Genomic DNA, 18,947 nt, shown 5'->3' on the forward strand with positions numbered 1-18,947 from the left:
AGCGGCACACACACCCAAAGCGGCACACACACAGAGGGATGAGCTCGTGTTGCCGTGTGTGCAGCGCGGGTGGTGGAGCTGGGCGAGCGAGGCTGCGACCTCGTGGCGAGCTGCCTGGAGGAGACGGGGGGGCTCGGAGTCGACCTCGTGGTGGACGCTGGAGGTAAGGCTGACTCGCGTGACGACGACTCGCGTGACGACGACTCGCGTGACGACGACTCGCGTGACGACGACTCGCGTGACGACGACTCGCGTGACGACGACTCGCGTGACGACGACTCGCGTGACGACGACTCGCGTGACGACGACTCGCGTGACGACGACTCGCGTGACGACGACTCGCGTGACGACGACTCGCGTGACGACGACTCGCGTGACGACGACTCGCGTGACGACGACTCCCACTGCAACAGCCCCGAGTCTCCCGCGCATCTCCCCCTTTTATACCGACCGAGGCCACGCCCCCCTTCCTGAACCTTCTCGCTGACTCTGGACGCTCGCTCCACCAGCAGACTCCACTGTCCTGCACTATCCACGCTGCACAATCCACGCTGCACTATCCACGCTGCACTATCCACGCCGCCCCCAATTGTGTTTGTTTCACGCTGCTAACGCCCCCGGCGCCAGCGCGAGGGAGCAGCACCGGGGGGGCTCCGCCCGCGCCCGGCTCGCCGCACAAGCACCAGCTGATCAGCGCCCTCGCCGTCGCCGGCCAGTGGGTCACCACCCACGAGCAGCTGCAGGTAAAGCCGCAGTGGAGCCCCCTCAATTAGCGTGGCTCGGACGCGCGCTGTATGCAGGCCGCCGTTTCTAAGCGTGTGGGGGGGGGGGGGGCGACGTGTCCCTGCACTTGCGGCTCCTCGCTTGTCCCCGCGCTCTCTCTCTCTCGGCAGCTGGACCCCCCCGACTGCGCCCTGCTGCAGCTGAAGGGCGCCAGCGTGCGCTTCTTCAACGAGGAGCTGTGGAGCCTCTCCCCGACTCGCCGGGGGCGGCACCTGCGTATCCTTCACGCGGCAAATACACCGCCACTGCCCGCACCACCGCACCACACCCGCACCACCACACCCGCAGCACCGCAGCACCGCACCCGCAGCACCGCACCCGCACCACCGCACCCGCACCACCGCACCCGCACCACCGCACCCGCAGCACCGCACCCGCAGCACCGCACCCGCAGCACCGCACCCGCACCACCGCACCCGCACCACCACACCCGCAGCACCGCACCCGCAGCACCACACCCGTAGCACCGCACCCGCACCACCACACCCGCAGCACCGCACCCGCACCACCGCACCCGCACCACCGCACCCGCACCACCGCACCCGCACCACCGCACCCGCACCACCGCACCCGCAGCACCGCACCCGCACCACCACACCCGCACCACCGCACCCGCAGCACCGCACCACCGCACCCGCAGCACCGGGGCCGCTCGCCCTGCCGTGTGCCGCTGGGCGTGGGTCTGCTCCCCCACGCCGTGCAGGGGGTTATAGCGGCGGCTAAATGACCATACTTCACCGTGCTGGCCAGTCGGGTTGGTGGTGGTGGTGGGGAGAATACAACCACGGATTCAGCTGCACTGCCCTCTGGTGACAACGTAGCCCCCCACAGCAGCAGCCCACCGAGGCACGACGAGAGCCGGGCACAGGCGGCAGTGCCCCCCCCCCCCCCCCCGTGCACGCAGGGGCAGCAGAAGCATCCTTAACGCGCCCGCTCAGACGGCTTGCGCGACGTCATGGAGAAGCTCTCGGCTGGCGTGTTCAGGTGACCCGCACGGCGCACGACACTAACCCCAACTGTGAGCCTACAGGTCTCAGTGTGAGCTTACAGGTCTCAGTGTGAGCCTACAGGTCTCAGTGTGAGCCTACAGGTCTCAGTGTGAGCCTACTGGTCTCAGTGTGAGCCTACAGGTCTCAGTGTGAGCCTACTGGTCTCAGTGTGAGCCTACAAGTCTCAGTGTGAGCCTACAGGTCTCATTGTGAGCCTACTGGTCTCAGTGTGAGCCTACAGGTCTCAGTGTGAGCCTACAGGTCTCATTGTGAGCCTACAGGTCTCATTGTGAGCCTACTGGTCTCAGTGTGAGCCTACTGGTCTCAGTGTGAGCCTACAAGTCTCAGTGTGAGCCTACAGGTCTCATTGTGAGCCTACTGGTCTCATTGTGAGCCTACTGGTCTCAGTGTGAGCCTACAGGTCTCAGTGTGAGCCTACAGGTCTCAGTGTGAGCCTACAGGTCTCAGTGTGAGCCTACAGGTCTCAGTGTGAGCCTACTGGTCTCAGTGTGAGCCTACTGGTCTCAGTGTGAGCCTACTGGTCTCAGTGTGAGTCTGCAGGTCTCAGTGTGAGCCTACATGTCTCAGTGTGAGCCTACAGGTCTCAGTGTGAGCCTACTGGTCTCAGTGTGAGCCTACTGGTCTCAGTGTGAGCCTACAGGTCTCAGTGTGAGCCTGCCGGTCTCAGTGTGAGCCTACCGGTCTCAGTGTGAGCCTACAGGTCTCAGTGTGAGCCTACCGGTCTCAGTGTGAGCCTTCCGGTCTCAGTGTGAGCCTACAGGTCTCAGTGTGAGCCTACAGGTCTCAGTGTGAGCCTACTGGTCTCAGTGTGAGCCTTCCGGTCTCAGTGTGAGCCTACAGGTCTCAGTGTGAGCCTACAGGTCTCAGTGTGAGCCTACAGGTCTCAGTGTGAGCCTACCGGTCTCAGTGTGAGCCTACAGGTCTCAGTGTGAGCCTACAGGTCTCAGTGTGAGCCTACTTGTCTCAGTGTGAGCCTACTGGTCTCAGTGTGAGCCTGCCGGTCTCAGTGTGAGCCTACAGGTCTCAGTGTGAGCCTACGGGTCTCAGTGTGAGCCTACAGGTCTCAGTGTGAGCCTACTGGTCTCAGTGTGAGCCTACAGGTCTCAGTGTGAGCCTACCGGTCTCAGTGTGAGCCTACAGGTCTCAGTGTGAGCCTACTGGTCTCAGTGTGAGCCTACTGGTCTCAGTGTGAGCCTGCCGGTCTCAGTGTGAGCCTACCGGTCTCAGTGTGAGCCTACAGGTCTCAGTGTGAGCCTACAGGTCTCAGTGTGAGCCTACCGCTCTCAGTGTGAGCCTACAGGTCTCAGTGTGAGCCTACTGGTCTCAGTGTGAGCCTACTGGTCTCAGTGTGAGCCTGCCGGTCTCAGTGTGAGCCTGCCGGTCTCAGTGTGAGCCTACAGGTCTCAGTGTGAGCCTACAGGTCTCAGTGTGAGCCTACTGGTCTCAGTGTGAGCCTACACGTCTCAGTGTGAGCCTACCGGTCTCAGTGTGAGCCTACAGGTCTCAGTGTGAGCCTACTGGTCTCAGTGTGAGCCTACTGGTCTCAGTGTGAGCCTACAGGTCTCAGTGTGAGCCTACAGGTCTCAGTGTGAGCCTACTGGTCTCAGTGTGAGCCTACAGGTCTCAGTGTGAGCCTACAGGTCTCAGTGTGAGCCTACAGGTCTCAGTGTGAGCCTACTGGTCTCAGTGTGAGCCTACAGGTCTCAGTGTGAGCCTACAGGTCTCAGTGTGAGCCTACAGGTCTCAGCGTGAGCCTACAGGTCTCAGCGTGAGCCTACAGGTCTCAGCGTGAGCCTACAGGTCTCAGTGTGAGCCTACAGGTCTCAGTGTGAGCCTACAGGTCTCAGTGTGAGCCTACAGGTCTCAGTGTGAGCCTACTGGTCTCAGTGTGAGCCTACAGGTCTCAGTGTGAGCCTACAGGTCTCAGTGTGAGCCTACAGGTCTCAGTGTGAGCCTACTGGTCTCAGTGTGAGCCTACAGGTCTCAGTGTGAGCCTACAGGTCTCAGTGTGAGCCTACAGGTCTCAATGTGAGCCTACTGGTCTCAGTGTGAGCCTACTGGTCTCAGTGTGAGCCTACAGGTCTCAGTGTGAGCCTACAGGTCTCAGTGTGAGCCTACAGGTCTCAGTGTGAGCCTACAGGTCTCAGTGTGAGCCTACAGGTCTCAGTGTGAGCCTACCACACACAGCATGTTACCCACACCAGTCACCACGCACACCATGTAACCCACACCACACAGCATGCAACCACACACACCATGTAACCCACACCACACAGCATGTAACCACACACACCACGGTGTCACCACGCTCGCTCCGTCTCCGTGCGGCAGGCCGCTGGTGCACGGTGCGGAGGGCCTGGGGCAGGCGGTGGAGGCGATGGACGCGGTGCAGGCCGGGCGCTCGCAGCTCAAACGCGTCGTGCAGCTCTGATCGTGCCGGGAGTCGGCGGGGTCACCGGGGTCACGGGGTGACCGGGTCGGCCTCGCGCTTTGCGTGGCAGTGACCTCGAGGTCGCGGCGACGTTGCTGGAGTTCGTCAACTCCGGTTCCCGATGGGCGTGAAACGACATCGCAACACACGAGCGCACGCGACTGCCGCTTGCGCCTCCACTCATCTCGCTAACATCCAGTGCGCGTCTCCATCCCGCGAGTCTCCAATCTCTTGCCCACAGCTCTCCTCTCTCGTGCATCTCTCACCTTCGGACATCATCGCTTGTTCATCTCCGATCTCTCTCATCCGTCTCTTGCCCGCAGCTCCCTCTCGTGTCACGGTGTCAGCGAGACTCTCTCTCGAAGCTGCACGCTCTCTCGAGCTCACTCATCGCTCGCCACCCCCGCCCCGCAACCACCCCCGCCCCCACAGTGGCCACACCTGCTCTCCACGTGCACTGCGGCACCGACTTGCAATGGTTGCTCTCGGTAAACCCGCACTGCTGGTGACGATCGCCAACCGACAAATGCACATTCCCCGGTGCCATCATCATCGGCCACGGCCAATCCACTGCTGGCTGAAGGCTGCAACCAACCCCCACCCGCCCCCCCAAGCGTTCCGGGGACTTGGAACTCCGACGCGGGACATCCGTGCAGCAGCAGCAGCAGCAGCAGGGCGCGACATAGCCACTCGAGTCGAACGGGAAGAATCGAGCAATTATTTTATTGCGCAATGCCGCGGGACAAGCCGCGAGAGATGAGACGCCACGGGAGACGAGACGCACACAGACGGGGGAGGGAGTCGGAGAAGCCGGCCTCGTTCAATAATGTTATTGGAGTGTGGGTCTCTATGTGAGTCTGTGGGTCTCTATGTGAGTCTGTGGGTCTCTACGTGAGTCTGTGGGTCTCTACGTGAGTCTGTGGGTCTCTACGCGAGTCTGTGGGTCTCTACGCGAGTCTGTGGGTCTCTACGTGAGTCTGTGGGTCTCTACGTGAGTCTGTGGGTCTCTATGTGAGTCTGTGGGTCTCTATGTGAGTCTGTGGGTCTCTACGTGAGTCTGTGGGTCTCTATGTGAGTCTGTGGGTCTCTATGTGAGTCTGTGGGTCTCTACGTGAGTCTGTGGGTCTCTATGTGAGTCTGTGGGTCTCTATGTGAGTCTGTGGGTCTCTATGTGAGTCTGTGGGTCTCTACGTGAGTCTGTGGGTCTCTATGTGAGTCTGTGGGTCTCTATGTGAGTCTGTGGGTCTCTATGTGAGTCTGTGGGTCTCTACGTGAGTCTGTGGGTCTCTACGTGAGTCTGTGGGTCTCTATGTGAGTCTGTGGGTCTCTACGTGAGTCTGTGGGTCTCTACGTGAGTCTGTGGGTCTCTACGTGAGTCTGTGGGTCTCTACGTGAGTCTGTGGGTCTCTACGTGAGTCTGTGGGTCTCTATGTGAGTCTGTGGGTCTCTACGTGAGTCTGTGGGTCTCTACGTGAGTCTGTGGGTCTCTATGTGAGTCTGTGGGTCTCTACGTGAGTCTGTGGGTCTCTACGTGAGTCTGTGGGTCTCTACGTGAGTCTGTGGGTCTCTATGTGAGTCTGTGGGTCTCTATGTGAGTCTGTGGGTCTCTATGTGAGTCTGTGGGTCTCTATGTGAGTCTGTGGGTCTCTACGCGAGTCTGTGGGTCTCTACGTGAGTCTGTGGGTCTCTACGTGAGTCTGTGGGTCTCTACGCGAGTCTGTGGGTCTCTATGTGAGTCTGTGGGTCTCTACGCGAGTCTGTGGGTCTCTGTGAGTCTGTGGGTCTCTACGTGAGTCTGTGGGTCTCTATGTGAGTCCGTGGGTCTCTACGCGAGTCTGTGGGTCTCTACGCGAGTCTGTGGGTCTCTACGCGAGTCTGTGGGTCTCTGGGTCTCTTAAGGACAGATGCGACAAGAGGGGAGCGCGTGAGACGAGAGTGGGGACACCGGGACGTGAGCTCTCAGCCGCTCCCTTCACACGGGGGAGCCGCTTGCTCCGCCTGCGCCGCCTGCGCCGCCTGCGCGCGGGCCTCCTGGCGGGCCCGGTAGCGCCGCTCGTTAACAAGCTGACGAACCTGCGGGGGGTGGGGGGGGGGCGGGAAATCACGCGAGTCGTGAAACGGCAGGCGCTGCGTTCGCCGACACGTCGGCAACACGCGTGTGAGGGCGACGACACGTGTGGCGAGGGCGCATCGGTTCAATTAAAATCACTCTGAAAGCGTGAACAGATCGGCCCTGTCCATTGCATACGTGTTGGAATTTCTTTCGCGCCGTACGTAGCCAACTGCGCTAATTGTAAAGATCCGAAACTAATAAATTCTTTGAGTGTGAAGTCGCGTCGCTCTGAGCAACTGGCAAGCATCGCAGAGTCCGTACACGCAACGAGTCGAGCTGGAAGGCAGCAAGCCGGGCGGTCAGCTGGCACCAACAATTGTCCCCGCTCTGCGGTCCTCTACACGTTCAGATGTTCTCAGTCAATTGACGAGCGTTTATTACGCACGTGGGAGGGGTGCACCCGGAGAGGACCCACCGCACGTGCGGGGGTGGGGGGGGGCAACGCTCTATCCCCGTACAGGTGGCGACAGCTGGAGTGAAACTACGCCATCTACATGACAAAGAAGCTTCATGTCTTCTTGGTTCTTTCGGTAAAGTCACGTAGAAGGGAAGACGGCTGCTTGCGTTGTGGCCGAAACGTCGTGAGAATTATTTTATTATGTTTTTTTTTATTATTTTATTACTTCCCTTCTACGTGACTTTACCGAAAGAACCAAGAAGATGAATCCCTGCAGTCACGAAAGCTTTAAATCGAAATTTGAGCTTCATGTCACCGGATTTCTCCCGCATCGAGATTCTGGTTTAGCTAAAGATCCTGATCAGTCGGCGTGAATAGTGCCGCGGCGGCCGGCCCTCTCCTCACCCTCACGACGAGCGCTTTCTTGGCGAGCCAGCGGCGCGAGGCGCGCCGGTGGTACGCTGGCGGCAGCTGGAACGAGATGTTGAGCGCCGTGCACGTGTGCTCGAAGCGGTCGTAGCGCGTCCGCCGCAGGTACTTGAGCAGCTTCTTGCGTCTGTCGGACGCCATGAGCATGTAGCGCTTGTTGGTCTTGTCCTGGAGACGCGCACACACCGGTGGGCGAGTGGGTGAGTGGGTGAGCTGGCGAGTCGTGAAGCTTCATGTCATGGAGACAGACACGAGTGGGTGAGCGAGCGAGTGGGTGAGCGGGTGGGCGAGCGAGTGGGTGGGCGGGCGAGTGGGTGGGCGGGCGAGTGGGTGAGTGGGTGGGTGAGCGAGTGGGTGAGCTGGCGAGTCGTGAAGCTTCATGTTGTCATGGAGACAGAGACACGAGTGGGTGAGCGAGCAAGTGGGTGGGCGAGTGGGTGAGCGAGCGAGTGGGTGGGCGAGTGGGTGAGCGAGCGAGTGGGTGGGCGGGCGAGTGGGTGAGCTGGCGAGTCGTGAAGCTTCATGTTGTCATGGAGACAGAGACATGAGTGGGTGAGCGAGCGAGTGGGGGAGCAAGTAGGTAAGCGGGTGCGTCGTGATGCTTCATCTTATTCTGGAGGCGCAAGTGGGCGAGTCTTGAAGTTTCATCTTAAATGGGAGACACGTGGGTGAGCAAGTAAACTGGGAAAGTCTTCATCCTATTCGGGAGACACGAGTGGAGCGTGGTGTGTTCCTGCGGTGCGTCCCCGGCCTGTGCGCCAGGGCGACGCTTCCGAGCGGACGACCACCGAGGAGACGGAGCGGCGAGGTCGGCTGCACGTGGCCAGACCCGTCCCGGCCTCGCGGGTTCCCACCTCGGTGAACCGACCCTGGCACTCACCCTGGGGTGCTGGGCCAGGTGCTCACTGTAATTCCGGATCCTCGCCGTTAGGACTGCGACTGCAGATGAAACAAAGACAAAAGATCCCCCCGCTGTGTAGCCTTCAAACAGACTGTTGGGGCAAGTGCTGTTAGCGAGAGGCACTTTTGTCTCCCCAGTTCTGATGTTTACACACCGCACCAGGAACTCGTTTAAGGCTGAGTTGACCTAGAGGAGGCCCAGAACTGGTTCATATATGTGAATGATGTTGGGCTGTGAGACTACTGTATCGTAGACTCGGTGTACTGTATCGTAGACCCCGCTGCGTGATTCCCCAGCGCGCTGTTACTGTGGACTCGGTGGGACAGCCACTCGGCCAGGTGCGGGTGAATGTAGCGGCAGGTGGAGTCCTCACTCTGAACCTCGGTGGAACTGCGATCCTCGGGGCTCCGCTGCACCAGGGCGATGTACTGCTGCTTCTTGAGTTTCAGCTTGTCACTCTGCATAGCACGGCGGCATATACCAGTACACACACCAGTACACACGCCAGTACACACACCAGTACACATGCCAGTACACACGCCAGTACACACGCCAGTACACACGCGAGACAAGAGGACGATGCAGGAAGTGTACATGCGACGCTGCACCACCTTCACGTGTTGTTAAATAAAATCTGCCCGGAACAGCCGAGTGCACTGTGACTCACGTGACTCCCCAGCTCCAACGAGAGCAGCCTCCGCACGCACTCGTCGGCCCTGCGGACAGAAACACGATCCTCGAGCGGGGTCTGGGTGCGGGCAATGAACCCAAAACCATAACCTTAACTGTAATCCTTAAACAAACCCCTAACCATAAAACATATCCCTAAAGCTTTATCCCAACACTTAATCCTGCTAAACCCTCAACCCTGACCCTGATCACTAATCCTAATACGTAACTCTAAACCCTGGCCCTTATCTCTAACCCTCATATCTAACTGTAAACCCTGACCATTATCTCTAACCCTCATATCTAACTGTAAACCCTGGCCCTTATCTCTAACCCTCATATCTAACTGTAAACCCTGACCCTTATCTCTAACCCTCATATTTAACTCTAAACCCTGACCCTTGTCTCTAACCCTCATATCTAACTCTAAACCCTGACCCTTGTCTCTAACCCTCATATCTAACTGTAAACCCTGGCCCTTATCTCTAACCCTCATATCTAACTCTAAACCCTGACCCTTGTCTCTAACCCTCATATCTAACTGTAAACCCTGACCCTTGTCTCTAACCCTCATATCTAACTCTAAACCCTGACCCTTGTCTCTAACCCTCATATCTAACTCTAAACCCTGACCCTTATCTCTAACCCTCATATCTAACTCTAAACCCTGACCCTTATCGCTAATCCTAATATGTAACTCTAAACCCTGACCCTTGTCTCTAACCCTCATATCTAACTGTAAACCCTGACCCTTGTCTCTAACCCTCATATCTAACTGTAAACCCTAACCCTTATCTCTAACCCTCATATCTAACTGTAAACCCTGGCCCTTGTCTCTAACCCTCATATTTAACTCTAAACCCTGACCCTTGTCTCTAACCCTCATATCTAACTCTAAACCCTGACCCTTGTCTCTAACCCTCATATTTAACTCTAAACCCTGACCCTTGTCTCTAACCCTCATATCTAACTCTAAACCCTGACCCTTGTCTCTAACCCTCATATCTAACTCTAAACCCTGACCCTTGTCTCTAACCCTCATATTTAACTCTAAACCCTGACCCTTGTCTCTAACCCTCATATCTAACTCTAAACCCTGACCCTTGTCTCTAACCCTCATATTTAACTCTAAACCCTGACCCTTGTCTCTAACCCTCATATCTAACTCTAAACCCTGACCCTTGTCTCTAACCCTCATATCTAACTCTAAACCCTGACCCTTGTCTCTAACCCTCATATCTAACTCTAAACCCTGACCCTTGTCTCTAACCCTCATATCTAACTCTAAACCCTGACCCTTGTCTCTAACCCTCATATCTAACTCTAAACCCTGGCCCTTATCTCTAACCCTCATATCTAACTCTAAACCCTGACCCTTGTCTCTAACCCTCATATCTAACTCTAAACCCTGACCCTACATGAACCCGAGTGAAGTGAACCCGCCATTTGTCATCAACTGAAGGATAAAGAGAGTCAGCAACTGGAAAGTGCCGCTCACCCAACCGAGGGAGTTCTGCGATTGGACGAAACCCCGGTCCTTGATGACAGCGATTGCTAGAGACTCGATGTATCGTCCTGCATCTGCAGGGACAGCCACCACTCGCGTGCGAACGGTCGGAGTGCGTGGGTGAGGGGCGATGGTGAGCGGTGGTGAGGAGTGGTGCGGCACTCACGTCTGTAACTCACTCAGGCCCTCAAAGCCGTATTTGGTGGCAGTCGGGGGTAAGTCATCCAGCTGACTGGTAGCCACTGCGGGGGGGAGGGGGGTCAGGGGTAAGTCATCCAGCTGACTGGGGGGGGGGGGGTCAGGGGTAAGTCATCCAGCTGACTGGTAGGCACTGGGGGGGGGGTCAGGGGTAAGTCATCCAGCTGACTGGTAGGCACTGGGGGGGGGGGGGTCAGGGGTAAGTCATCCAGCTGACTGGTAGGCACTGGGGGGGGGGGGTCAGGGGTAAGTCATCCAGCTGACTGGTAGGCACTGGGGGGGGGGTCAGGGGTAAGTCATCCAGCTGACTGGTAGGCACTGGGGGGGGGGTCAGGGGTAAGTCATCCAGCTGACTGGTAGGCACTGGGGGGGGGGGGGTCAGGGGTAAGTCATCCAGCTGACTGGTAGGCACTGGGGGGGGGGGGGGGGGGGTCAGGGGTAAGTCATCCAGCTGACTGGTAGGCACTGGGGGGGGGGTCAGGGGTAAGTCATCCAGCTGACTGGTAGGCACTGGGGGGGGGGGTCAGGGGTAAGTCATCCAGCTGACTGGTAGGCACTGGGGGGGGGGGGGTCAGGGGTAAGTCATCCAGCTGATTGGTAGCCACTGGGGGGGTGGGGTTTGGGAGACAGGGTAAAGGGATAACTCCGAGATAATCCCACTACTCTCGTCTTGATTAATCTGCATCATATATTTTGAGTTTGCGTGTCTCTCTCTCTCTCCCCGTGGTTGCGTGGATTTTTCTCCGGGTCCTCTGGTTTTCCCCTCCACATTTACAATCAACAAAACGCGTTTAGAGTATTTCGCTGCTATAAAGTTCCACGTGATGCTAAGCCACTTCGTTGAGCTATCACTTGTGGCCAGGTCGCTTCTGAAAAAGAGCTACGTAGGCTCAGTGGCGCTTTACCTGGTAAAATAAAATAATAATCAAAACAGATCAAACCGAATCCATCTGGTGAACCCAGATCCCATCCAATGGCCTCACCAAACTATGTCGGCACAGTTACAACACCTGTCCCCTTGCATTTCAATGCCAGACACGAGGATAATTTGCATCTTCTGCAATCTCGAGTATCTGTTCAGACTTTGCCTTTCCATAAAATACAAACAAACCCATTAAACGTTAAATAACGACTGATCGATGTGGTCCAGTTATTACCGTTACTGTGATCTCGGTAACCCAGTCGCTTCTAGACAGTTTATCCTCTTTAGTCGCATTAGTTTAGAAGTCGCTTTAGTCGCATTAGTTTAGAAGTCGCATCAGTGTAGGAGACACGTTCGTCGCGTTCGTGGCTGCGGCTGGGTGCGTGCGGGACTCACCGACTCGCGGCGCCGCCTGTCGCTTGCGCCCGTAGAGCCTCTTCGCCTGGGCGGCCCAGTTCACTGTGAGAGAACGGCGACACGGAGTGAGAGTCAGGGGGACACGGCTCTCCCCGGGCTCCATTAGCTCCCTACTCCCCGAGGCCCGTATCCCCTCTCCCCCCGTGTCTCTTTCTCCCCGTGTCTGTCTCCCCGTGTCTGTCTCCCCGTGTCTCTCTCTCCCCGTGTCTCTCTCTTCCCGTGTCTCTCTCTTCCCGTGTCTCTCTCTCCCCGTGTCTCTCTCCCCGTGTCTCTCTCCCCGTGTCTCTCTCCCCGTGTCTCTCTCCCCGTGTCTCTCTCCCCGTGCCTCTCTCCCCGTGTCTCTCTCCCCGTGTCTCTCTCCCCGTGTCTCTCTCACTCCCCGTGTCTCTCTCACTCCCCGTGTCTCTCTCACTCCCCGTGTCTCTCTCACTCCCCGTGTCTCTCTCACTCCCCGTGTCTCTCTCACTCCCCGTGTCTCTCTCCCCCTGTGACTCCCAGTCTCTCTCCCCGTGTCTCTCTCTCCCCGTGTCTCTCTCTCCCCGTGTCTCTCTCACTCCCCGTGTCTCTCTCTCTCTCCCCGCGTCTCTCTCTCTCTCCCCGCGTCTCTCTCTCTCTCCCCGTGTCTCTCTCTCTCTTCCCGTGTCTCTCTCTCTCTCCCCGTGTCTCTCTCTCTCCCCGTGTCTCTCTCTCTCTCCCCGTGTCTCTCTCTCTCTCTCTCCCCGTGTCTCTCTCTCTCCCCGTGTCTCTCTCTCTCCCCGTGTCTCTCTCTCTCCCCGTGTCTCTCTCTCTCCCCGTGTCTCTCTCTCTCCCCGTGTCTCTCTCTCTCCCCGTGTCTCTCTCTCCCCGTGTCTCTCTCTCCCCGTGTCTCTCTCCCCCCGTGTATCTCTCCCCCCGTGTATCTCTCCCCCCGTGTCTCTCTCCCCCCGTGTCTCTCTCCCCCAGTGTATCTCTCCCCGTGCCTCCATCAGTATCTCCAATCTCCCCCCCGGTCTCCCTCTGTCTCCCCGTGCTTTCCCTCTCCCGCCGTCTCCCCCTGTCTCCCCCCCCCCCTCTCTCTCACCTCGTCTCCCTGTCCCCCCGTGTCTCCTTACCCCGTGGGGTCGCGGGCCCGCCGCTGGCCCCCGCTCGTGGCGGCTGCGCGAGCAGTCGGGCCCAGGAGCTGACCCCTGCACGGGACGAGGCGAGGCCGGGGGGCAGCAGGAGGCGGCGGCAAGGGCCCAGGCACCCAGGGGCTCCCACCAGGCCCTGTGGTGACCTCGCGAGGCCCGGGAGCACGGAGATGAGGAGCGGCACTCGGCGTGGCAGCTGATTCTGCATCGCGGCGTCTCTCCGTGTCGCCTCGATCGCCCTCTCACTCACCCGCGACAATCACGCCTGCATGGGCGCCGCCATGACACCCTGTCACGTGCCGGGTACGTCACCAAGAAGATGGCTACCGGTTTGAGCAGATGTCTACCGCTTTCAGAAGATGTCTACCGTCTTTAGAATATTTCTACCGGTTTTAGTCTTCTGGAGGAGGTAGATGTCTTCCGAAAGCGGTAGACGTCTTCTGAAACCGGTGGAGTCTGCTGAACCCGGTAGATGCATTCTGTACCCGGTGCAGTTCTTCTGAACCGGGAATTAAAATATTTCTACCGGTTTCAGAAGACTTCTACCGGGTTCAGAAGACTTCTACCGGATCTATAAGATATCTGCCGGATTGAGAAGACCTCTGCCGGGTTCAGAATACATCTACCGGTTTCCGAAAACTTCTGCCAAGTTTAGAAGAAGTCTACCGGTTTCAGAAGACTGCTACCGGATTTATAAGACGTCTGCCAGGGTTAGAAGAAGTCTACCGGTTTCAGAAGACTTCTACCGGTTTCAGAAGACTTCTACCGGTTTCAGAAGACTTCTACCGGGTTACCTCGCTTAGCGCTCAAGATGCGTTCCTAGAGAAGTGAACGACGCTAATCGAATCAACGCTAACACGAGCCACTATTCCATTGTATATCTGGAGATGCTGTTCTGACAGCGTTATTCTCTACCTGTGAGCAATACACGAGGGCTGCATTGGGGTATCGGTAATTCCGCTCGTGATTTTTTTTAAATCTAACATCAGTCAGTATTATGTAGTCTACTCAGTTTCAGTTGAATGTATTATGTGTAGCCCTGTGAGCCATTCGGCTCTTGACTCGGGTGCAACCGCAACAAAACAAAAACATGAACAAGGAACATCTTCAAGTGACTACACGCAGACAGAAACATCCAGGAAAACACAGCAAAGTCTTCCAGAAAAACACCGCATTTCAACGCTGTGTGCACACATCCCAGTGGGATGCAAGTCAGACAATATCAACTGTAAGACAATTCAGATTAAAATTATCAGTCTAACTCTGTACTACAACAAACAAATATGGCTAATACGGAAGCTTGTGTTGCCTTCGAAACGTCGTTATTTAAAAAAAATATTTTAACATACGTGACTTTTCGATTTAAAGCTTTCGTGACTGCAGGGATTCATCTTCTTGGTTCTTTCGGTAAAGTCACGTAGAAGGGAAGTAATAAAATAATACAAATAAAACATAATAAAACAATTCTCACGACGTTTCGGCCACAACGCAAGCAGCCGTCCTCAGGCGAAGAGGACGGCTGCTTGCGTTGTGACCGAAACGTCGTGAGAATTGTTTTATTATGCTTCATTTTTATTATTGTATTACTTCCCTTCTACGTGACTTTACCGAAAGAACCAAGAAGATACGTGACTTTACCGAAAAAACCTTGCAGTCACGAAAGCTTCAAATCTAGAAAGAAAGAAAAATATGGCTGAACCAAAACGTTTTCGAATTCACCAAAATAAATCTATACAAGCAATGTAACAGTGATCATAGGAACTGTGATTGATATTTTACAATAAGCGATAGACATAACATCTACTACCAAACTTTGCAGCCATAGCTGGCTACTCATGAGAGCATTCGACTGGACTCCTTCAAGACAGCGGTGTGGCAAGCGAGGTTGGAGCTTCTGCGCTGGACGCCTGTGACAAAGAGCTTTATAGCTCGTCGGATTCCTCCTGCAGTCGAAAACACATTCCTCCTCCTGCGGAGGGAGCTGGTAGGAACGTTGGGTTGCCCGGTCAATGGCCAGGGTCAACGGCGGCGTGGTGTATTCCGCAAATATGCCCGACTGTGAGGGCGGGCACAAGCCGGCGTGAGTAGGTTAAACGTTGAGTTTTATAAGGGCACCACGGGGTGACCAGCCCCTCCCCTCCCCACCCAGCCCCACCCTTCCACCCCCCACCCAGCCCCACCCTCCCCACCCAGCCCCTCCCCACCCTCCACTCCCCACCCTCCCCTCCCCACCCAGCCCAGCCCCTCCCCACCCTCCCCACCTAGCCCCTCCCCACCCTCCCCTCCCCACCCAGCCCCTCCCTCCCCACCCAGCCCCTCCCCACCCTCCCCTCCCCACCCAGCCCCTCCCCACCCTCCCCACCCAGCCCCTCCCCTCCCCACCCAGCCCCTCCCTGCACGACGGACGCAATAATCCCCTGTGGGCTGGTGTAACCAGGAGGTTCCTACCAGTATAAAGTTTCTGATTCCGAATCCCGGTCTCGTGAGCTCTCGACTGCGGGAATTCACGAGGTTTCTTGCACCCACGACCAATGTGCTCGTCAGGGGCCGTCCATAAATGACGTCACGCACATAGGGGGGGGGTCAAACATTTGTGACGATGTGTGACGAGGGGGGGGGGGTTGAGAAATGTGACGTCACACCAAAATGCGCAACATCAGAGTGCAGCGCCATACTAAATACGCACGGCAATGACAGTAGTTTAAAGCGATTTGAAGCATGTTTTATTTTTAAAATGGAAATATGGTTTTGGGGGGGGGGGGCAGAGCTTTGTGACGTCATATTTGAGGGGGAGTTTGACTTTTTGTGACGCTGTGTGACGACAGGGGGGGGGGGGGTCAAAAATAGTCCAAAATCGCGTGACGTCATTTATGGACGGCCCCTACCCGCCCGGGCCCATCATGTGTCAGTGTGAGTGTGTCAGTGTTGGTGTGTCAGTGTTGAGTGTGTCAGTGTTGGTGTGTCAGTGTTGAGTGTGTCAGTGTTGGTGTGTCAGTGTTGAGTGTGTCAGTGTTGGTGTGTCAGTGTTGGTGTGTCAGTGTTGAGTGTGTCAGTGTTGGTGTGTCAGTGTTGAGTGTGTCAGTGTTGGTGTGTCAGTGTTGAGTGTGTCAGTATTGGTGTGTCAGTGTTGAGTGTGTCAGTGTTGAGTGTGTCAGTGTTGAGTGTGTCAGTGTTGGTGTGTCAGTGTTGAGTGTGTCATTGTTGGTGTGTCAGTGTTGGTGTGTCAGTGTTGAGTGTGTCAGTGTTGGTGTGTCAGTGTTGAGTGTGTCAGTGTTGGTGTGTCAGTGTTGAGTGTGTCAGTGTTGAGTGTGTCAGTGTTGGTGTGTCAGTGTTGAGTGTGTCAGTGTTGAGTGTGTCAGTGTTGAGTGTGTCAGTGTTGAGTGTGTCAGTGTTGGTGTGTCAGTGTTGGTGTGTCAGTGTTGAGTGTGTCAGTGTTGGTGTGTCAGTGTTGAGTGTGTCAGTGTTGAGTGTGTCAGTGTTGGTGTGTCAGTGTTGGTGTGTCAGTGTTGAGTGTGTCAGTGTTGAGTGTGTCAGTGTTGGTGTGTCAGTGTTGAGTGTGTCAGTGTTGGTGTGTCAGTGTTGAGTGTGTCAGTGTTGAGTGTGTCAGTGTTGGTGTGTCAGTGTTGAGTGTGTCAGTGTTGGTGTGTCAGTGTTGGTGTGTCAGTGTTGAGTGTGTCAGTGTTGGTGTGTCAGTGTTGAGTGTGTCAGTGTTGAGTGTGTCAGTGTTGGTGTGTCAGTGTTGAGTGTGTCAGTGTTGGTGTGTCAGTGTTGGTGTGTCAGTGTTGAGTGTGTCAGTGTTGAGTGTGTCAGTGCTGAGTGTGTCAGTGTTGGTGTGTCAGTGTTGGTGTGTCAGTGTTGAGTGTGTCAGTGTTGGTGTGTCAGTGTTGGTGTGTCAGTGTTGAGTGTGTCAGTGTTGGTGTGTCAGTGTTGAGTGTGTCAGTGTTGAGTGTGTCAGTGTTGAGTGTGTCAGTGTTGGTGTGTCAGTGTTGGTGTGTCAGTGTTGAGTGTGTCAGTGTTGGTGTGTCAGTGTTGAGTGTGTCAGTGTTGGTGTGTCAGTGTTGGTGTGTCAGTGTTGAGTGTGTCAGTGTTGAGTGTGTCAGTGTTGGTGTGTCAGTGTTGGTGTGTCAGTGTTGAGTGTGTCAGTGTTGAGTGTGTCAGTGTTGGTGTGTCAGTGCTGAGTGTGTCAGTGTTGAGTGTGTCAGTGCTGAGTGTGTCATTGTTGGTGTGTCAGTGTTGGTGTGTCAGTGTTGAGTGTGTCAGTGTTGGTGTGTCAGTGTTGAGTGTGTCAGTGTTGGTGTGTCAGTGTTGAGTGTGTCAGTGTTGGTGTGTCAGTGTTGAGTGTGTCATTGTTGGTGTGTCAGTGTTGGTGTGTCAGTGTTGAGTGTGTCAGTGTTGGTGTGTCAGTGTTGGTGTGTCAGTGTTGAGTGTGTCAGTGTTGAGTGTGTCAGTGCTGAGTGTGTCAGTGTTGGTGTGTCAGTGTTGGTGTGTCAGTGTTGAGTGTGTCATTGTTGAGTGTGTCAGTGTTGAGTGTGTCAGTGTTGAGTGTGTCAGTGCTGAGTGTGTCAGTGCTACACATCATCTTCACCCCTGGCACGCCACTAGAGGCCGCTAAAGCGGATGACATCTTTGTTCCATAACGAGGCATCAGCGCATTCGCCCAGCAACATCAACTCTCTCTCTCTCTCGTCTCCCTCCCCGTGAATCCTTCACTCAGCACAACCACCACCACCACCATCACCACTGCGTGTGTGTGCAGTCCGTTCGCACGGGGGGATATCAGCTCCAGACAGTCAATAGAACCCCATCCCCACCCCCAAATTATTGAAGAACGCCATACATCGATACATTCATAATGGACGCAAACTCATTCCCTCCGCTCTTGGCTGACTCCCGTTTCTCTCCCCCCCCCACCCACCACTCCTCTCTCCCCACTCTCGTTTTTTTCTCACTGCCTCCCCGCTTCCGTCTCTTTTTTTTACGATCAGTGGAAGCAAGAATATGCTCGGTGTAGTCGGCACATTGCTTCGTTCATCATTTCGTATTTTGTTTTAAATAATAACTTTGCTTTATGTAAACCCCCACCTCTCGCTCACTCTCTCGCTCTCCCTCTCTCTCGTTCTGCACGCAGCCCTTCTCGCTTCTCTTGCAGCCACTGTCCTCTTCCCATCTTCTCCGCCACTCTCACGAGAGCTCTCCCCACTCTCCCCGTTCACCCAACCACTCTCCCTCCCTCCTCCCTGGCTCTGGCTCTCTCCTCTCTCCCCCCCTTGTGCCCTCTCTTTCTCTCTCCTCCACACTCTCCCTTCTCCGCTCTCTCTCTCTCCCCTCCCCGTGCCCGTCCTCTGTGCCACAAGGGCAGAGCTATAAATAGAATCCGTGGCCATGGCGACGCGAGGTGATGTCACTGCGCGGCGCGCAAGGCGCCAGCCAGGAGGAGGAGAAGGATTGTGATGATCATCATTGTGATGATGATCATCATCATCACAATGATGATGATCATCATCACAATGATGATGATGATGGTCATCATTGTGATGATGATCATCATTGTGATGATGATGATCATCATCACAATGATGATGATCATCATTGTGATGATGATCATCATTGTGATGATGATCATCATTGTGATGATGATGGTCATCATTGTGATGATGATGGTCATCATTGTGATGATGATGATCATCACAATGATGATCATCATTGTGATGATGATCATCATTGTGATGATGATGGTCATCATTGTGATGATGATGATCATCACAATGATGATCATCATCACAATGATGATCATCATTGTGATGATGATCATCATTGTGATGATGATGCTCATCATTGTGATGATGATCATCATTGTGATGATGATGGTCATCATTGTGATGATGATGGTCATCATTGTGATGATGATGATCATCACAATGATGATCATCATTGTGATGATGATGGTCATCATTGTGATGATCATCATTGTGATGATGATCATCATTGTGATGATGATCATCATTGTGATGATGATGCTCATCATTGTGATGATGACCATCACCACCAAGCTCGCATCATC

At 55.4% G+C, this 18,947-nt stretch overlaps 2 protein-coding genes across 8 annotated transcripts in view; one reads left to right on the top strand and one right to left on the bottom strand.

The window, feature by feature from the left end:
• The window catches only part of CRYZL1 (crystallin zeta like 1), a 19,995-nt gene extending 14,605 nt beyond the window's left edge, over positions 1-5,390 (top strand). For 6 of the 7 annotated variants that reach the window (XM_078877245.1, XM_078877252.1, XM_078877247.1 and 3 more), the window contains exons 8-12: positions 65-162; positions 621-743; positions 894-999; positions 1,722-1,767; positions 4,125-5,390. In XM_078877245.1, the coding sequence (XP_078733371.1) occupies positions 65-162; positions 621-743; positions 894-999; positions 1,722-1,767; positions 4,125-4,224 (473 nt within the window). In that variant the 3' untranslated portion in view covers positions 4,225-5,390. Of the gene's footprint in view, positions 1-64; positions 164-620; positions 744-893; positions 1,000-1,721; positions 1,768-4,124 lie in introns of all 7 variants that reach the window. The other variant, XM_078877251.1, reaches the window with a different exon arrangement.
• A 382-nt stretch (positions 5,391-5,772) lies between these two features.
• Positions 5,773-15,414, bottom strand: MRPS15 (mitochondrial ribosomal protein S15). The gene is made up of 9 exons (XM_078877253.1): positions 15,335-15,414; positions 12,869-13,151; positions 11,757-11,819; positions 10,407-10,482; positions 8,732-8,780; positions 8,438-8,522; positions 8,044-8,102; positions 7,140-7,331; positions 5,773-6,297 (listed from the first exon to the last, which is right to left on the bottom strand). The coding sequence occupies exons 2-9, from the start codon at positions 13,092-13,094 to the stop codon at positions 6,184-6,186; spliced, it is 864 nt and encodes a 287-aa protein (XP_078733379.1). The 5' UTR covers positions 13,095-13,151; positions 15,335-15,414; the 3' UTR covers positions 5,773-6,183.
• Between the last annotated feature and the right edge of the window lie 3,533 nt (positions 15,415-18,947).

Source organism: Lampetra fluviatilis, chromosome 47 (assembly GCF_964198595.1).
Source record: "Lampetra fluviatilis chromosome 47, kcLamFluv1.1, whole genome shotgun sequence".
Classification (NCBI taxonomy): Eukaryota; Metazoa; Chordata; class Hyperoartia; order Petromyzontiformes; family Petromyzontidae; genus Lampetra; species Lampetra fluviatilis.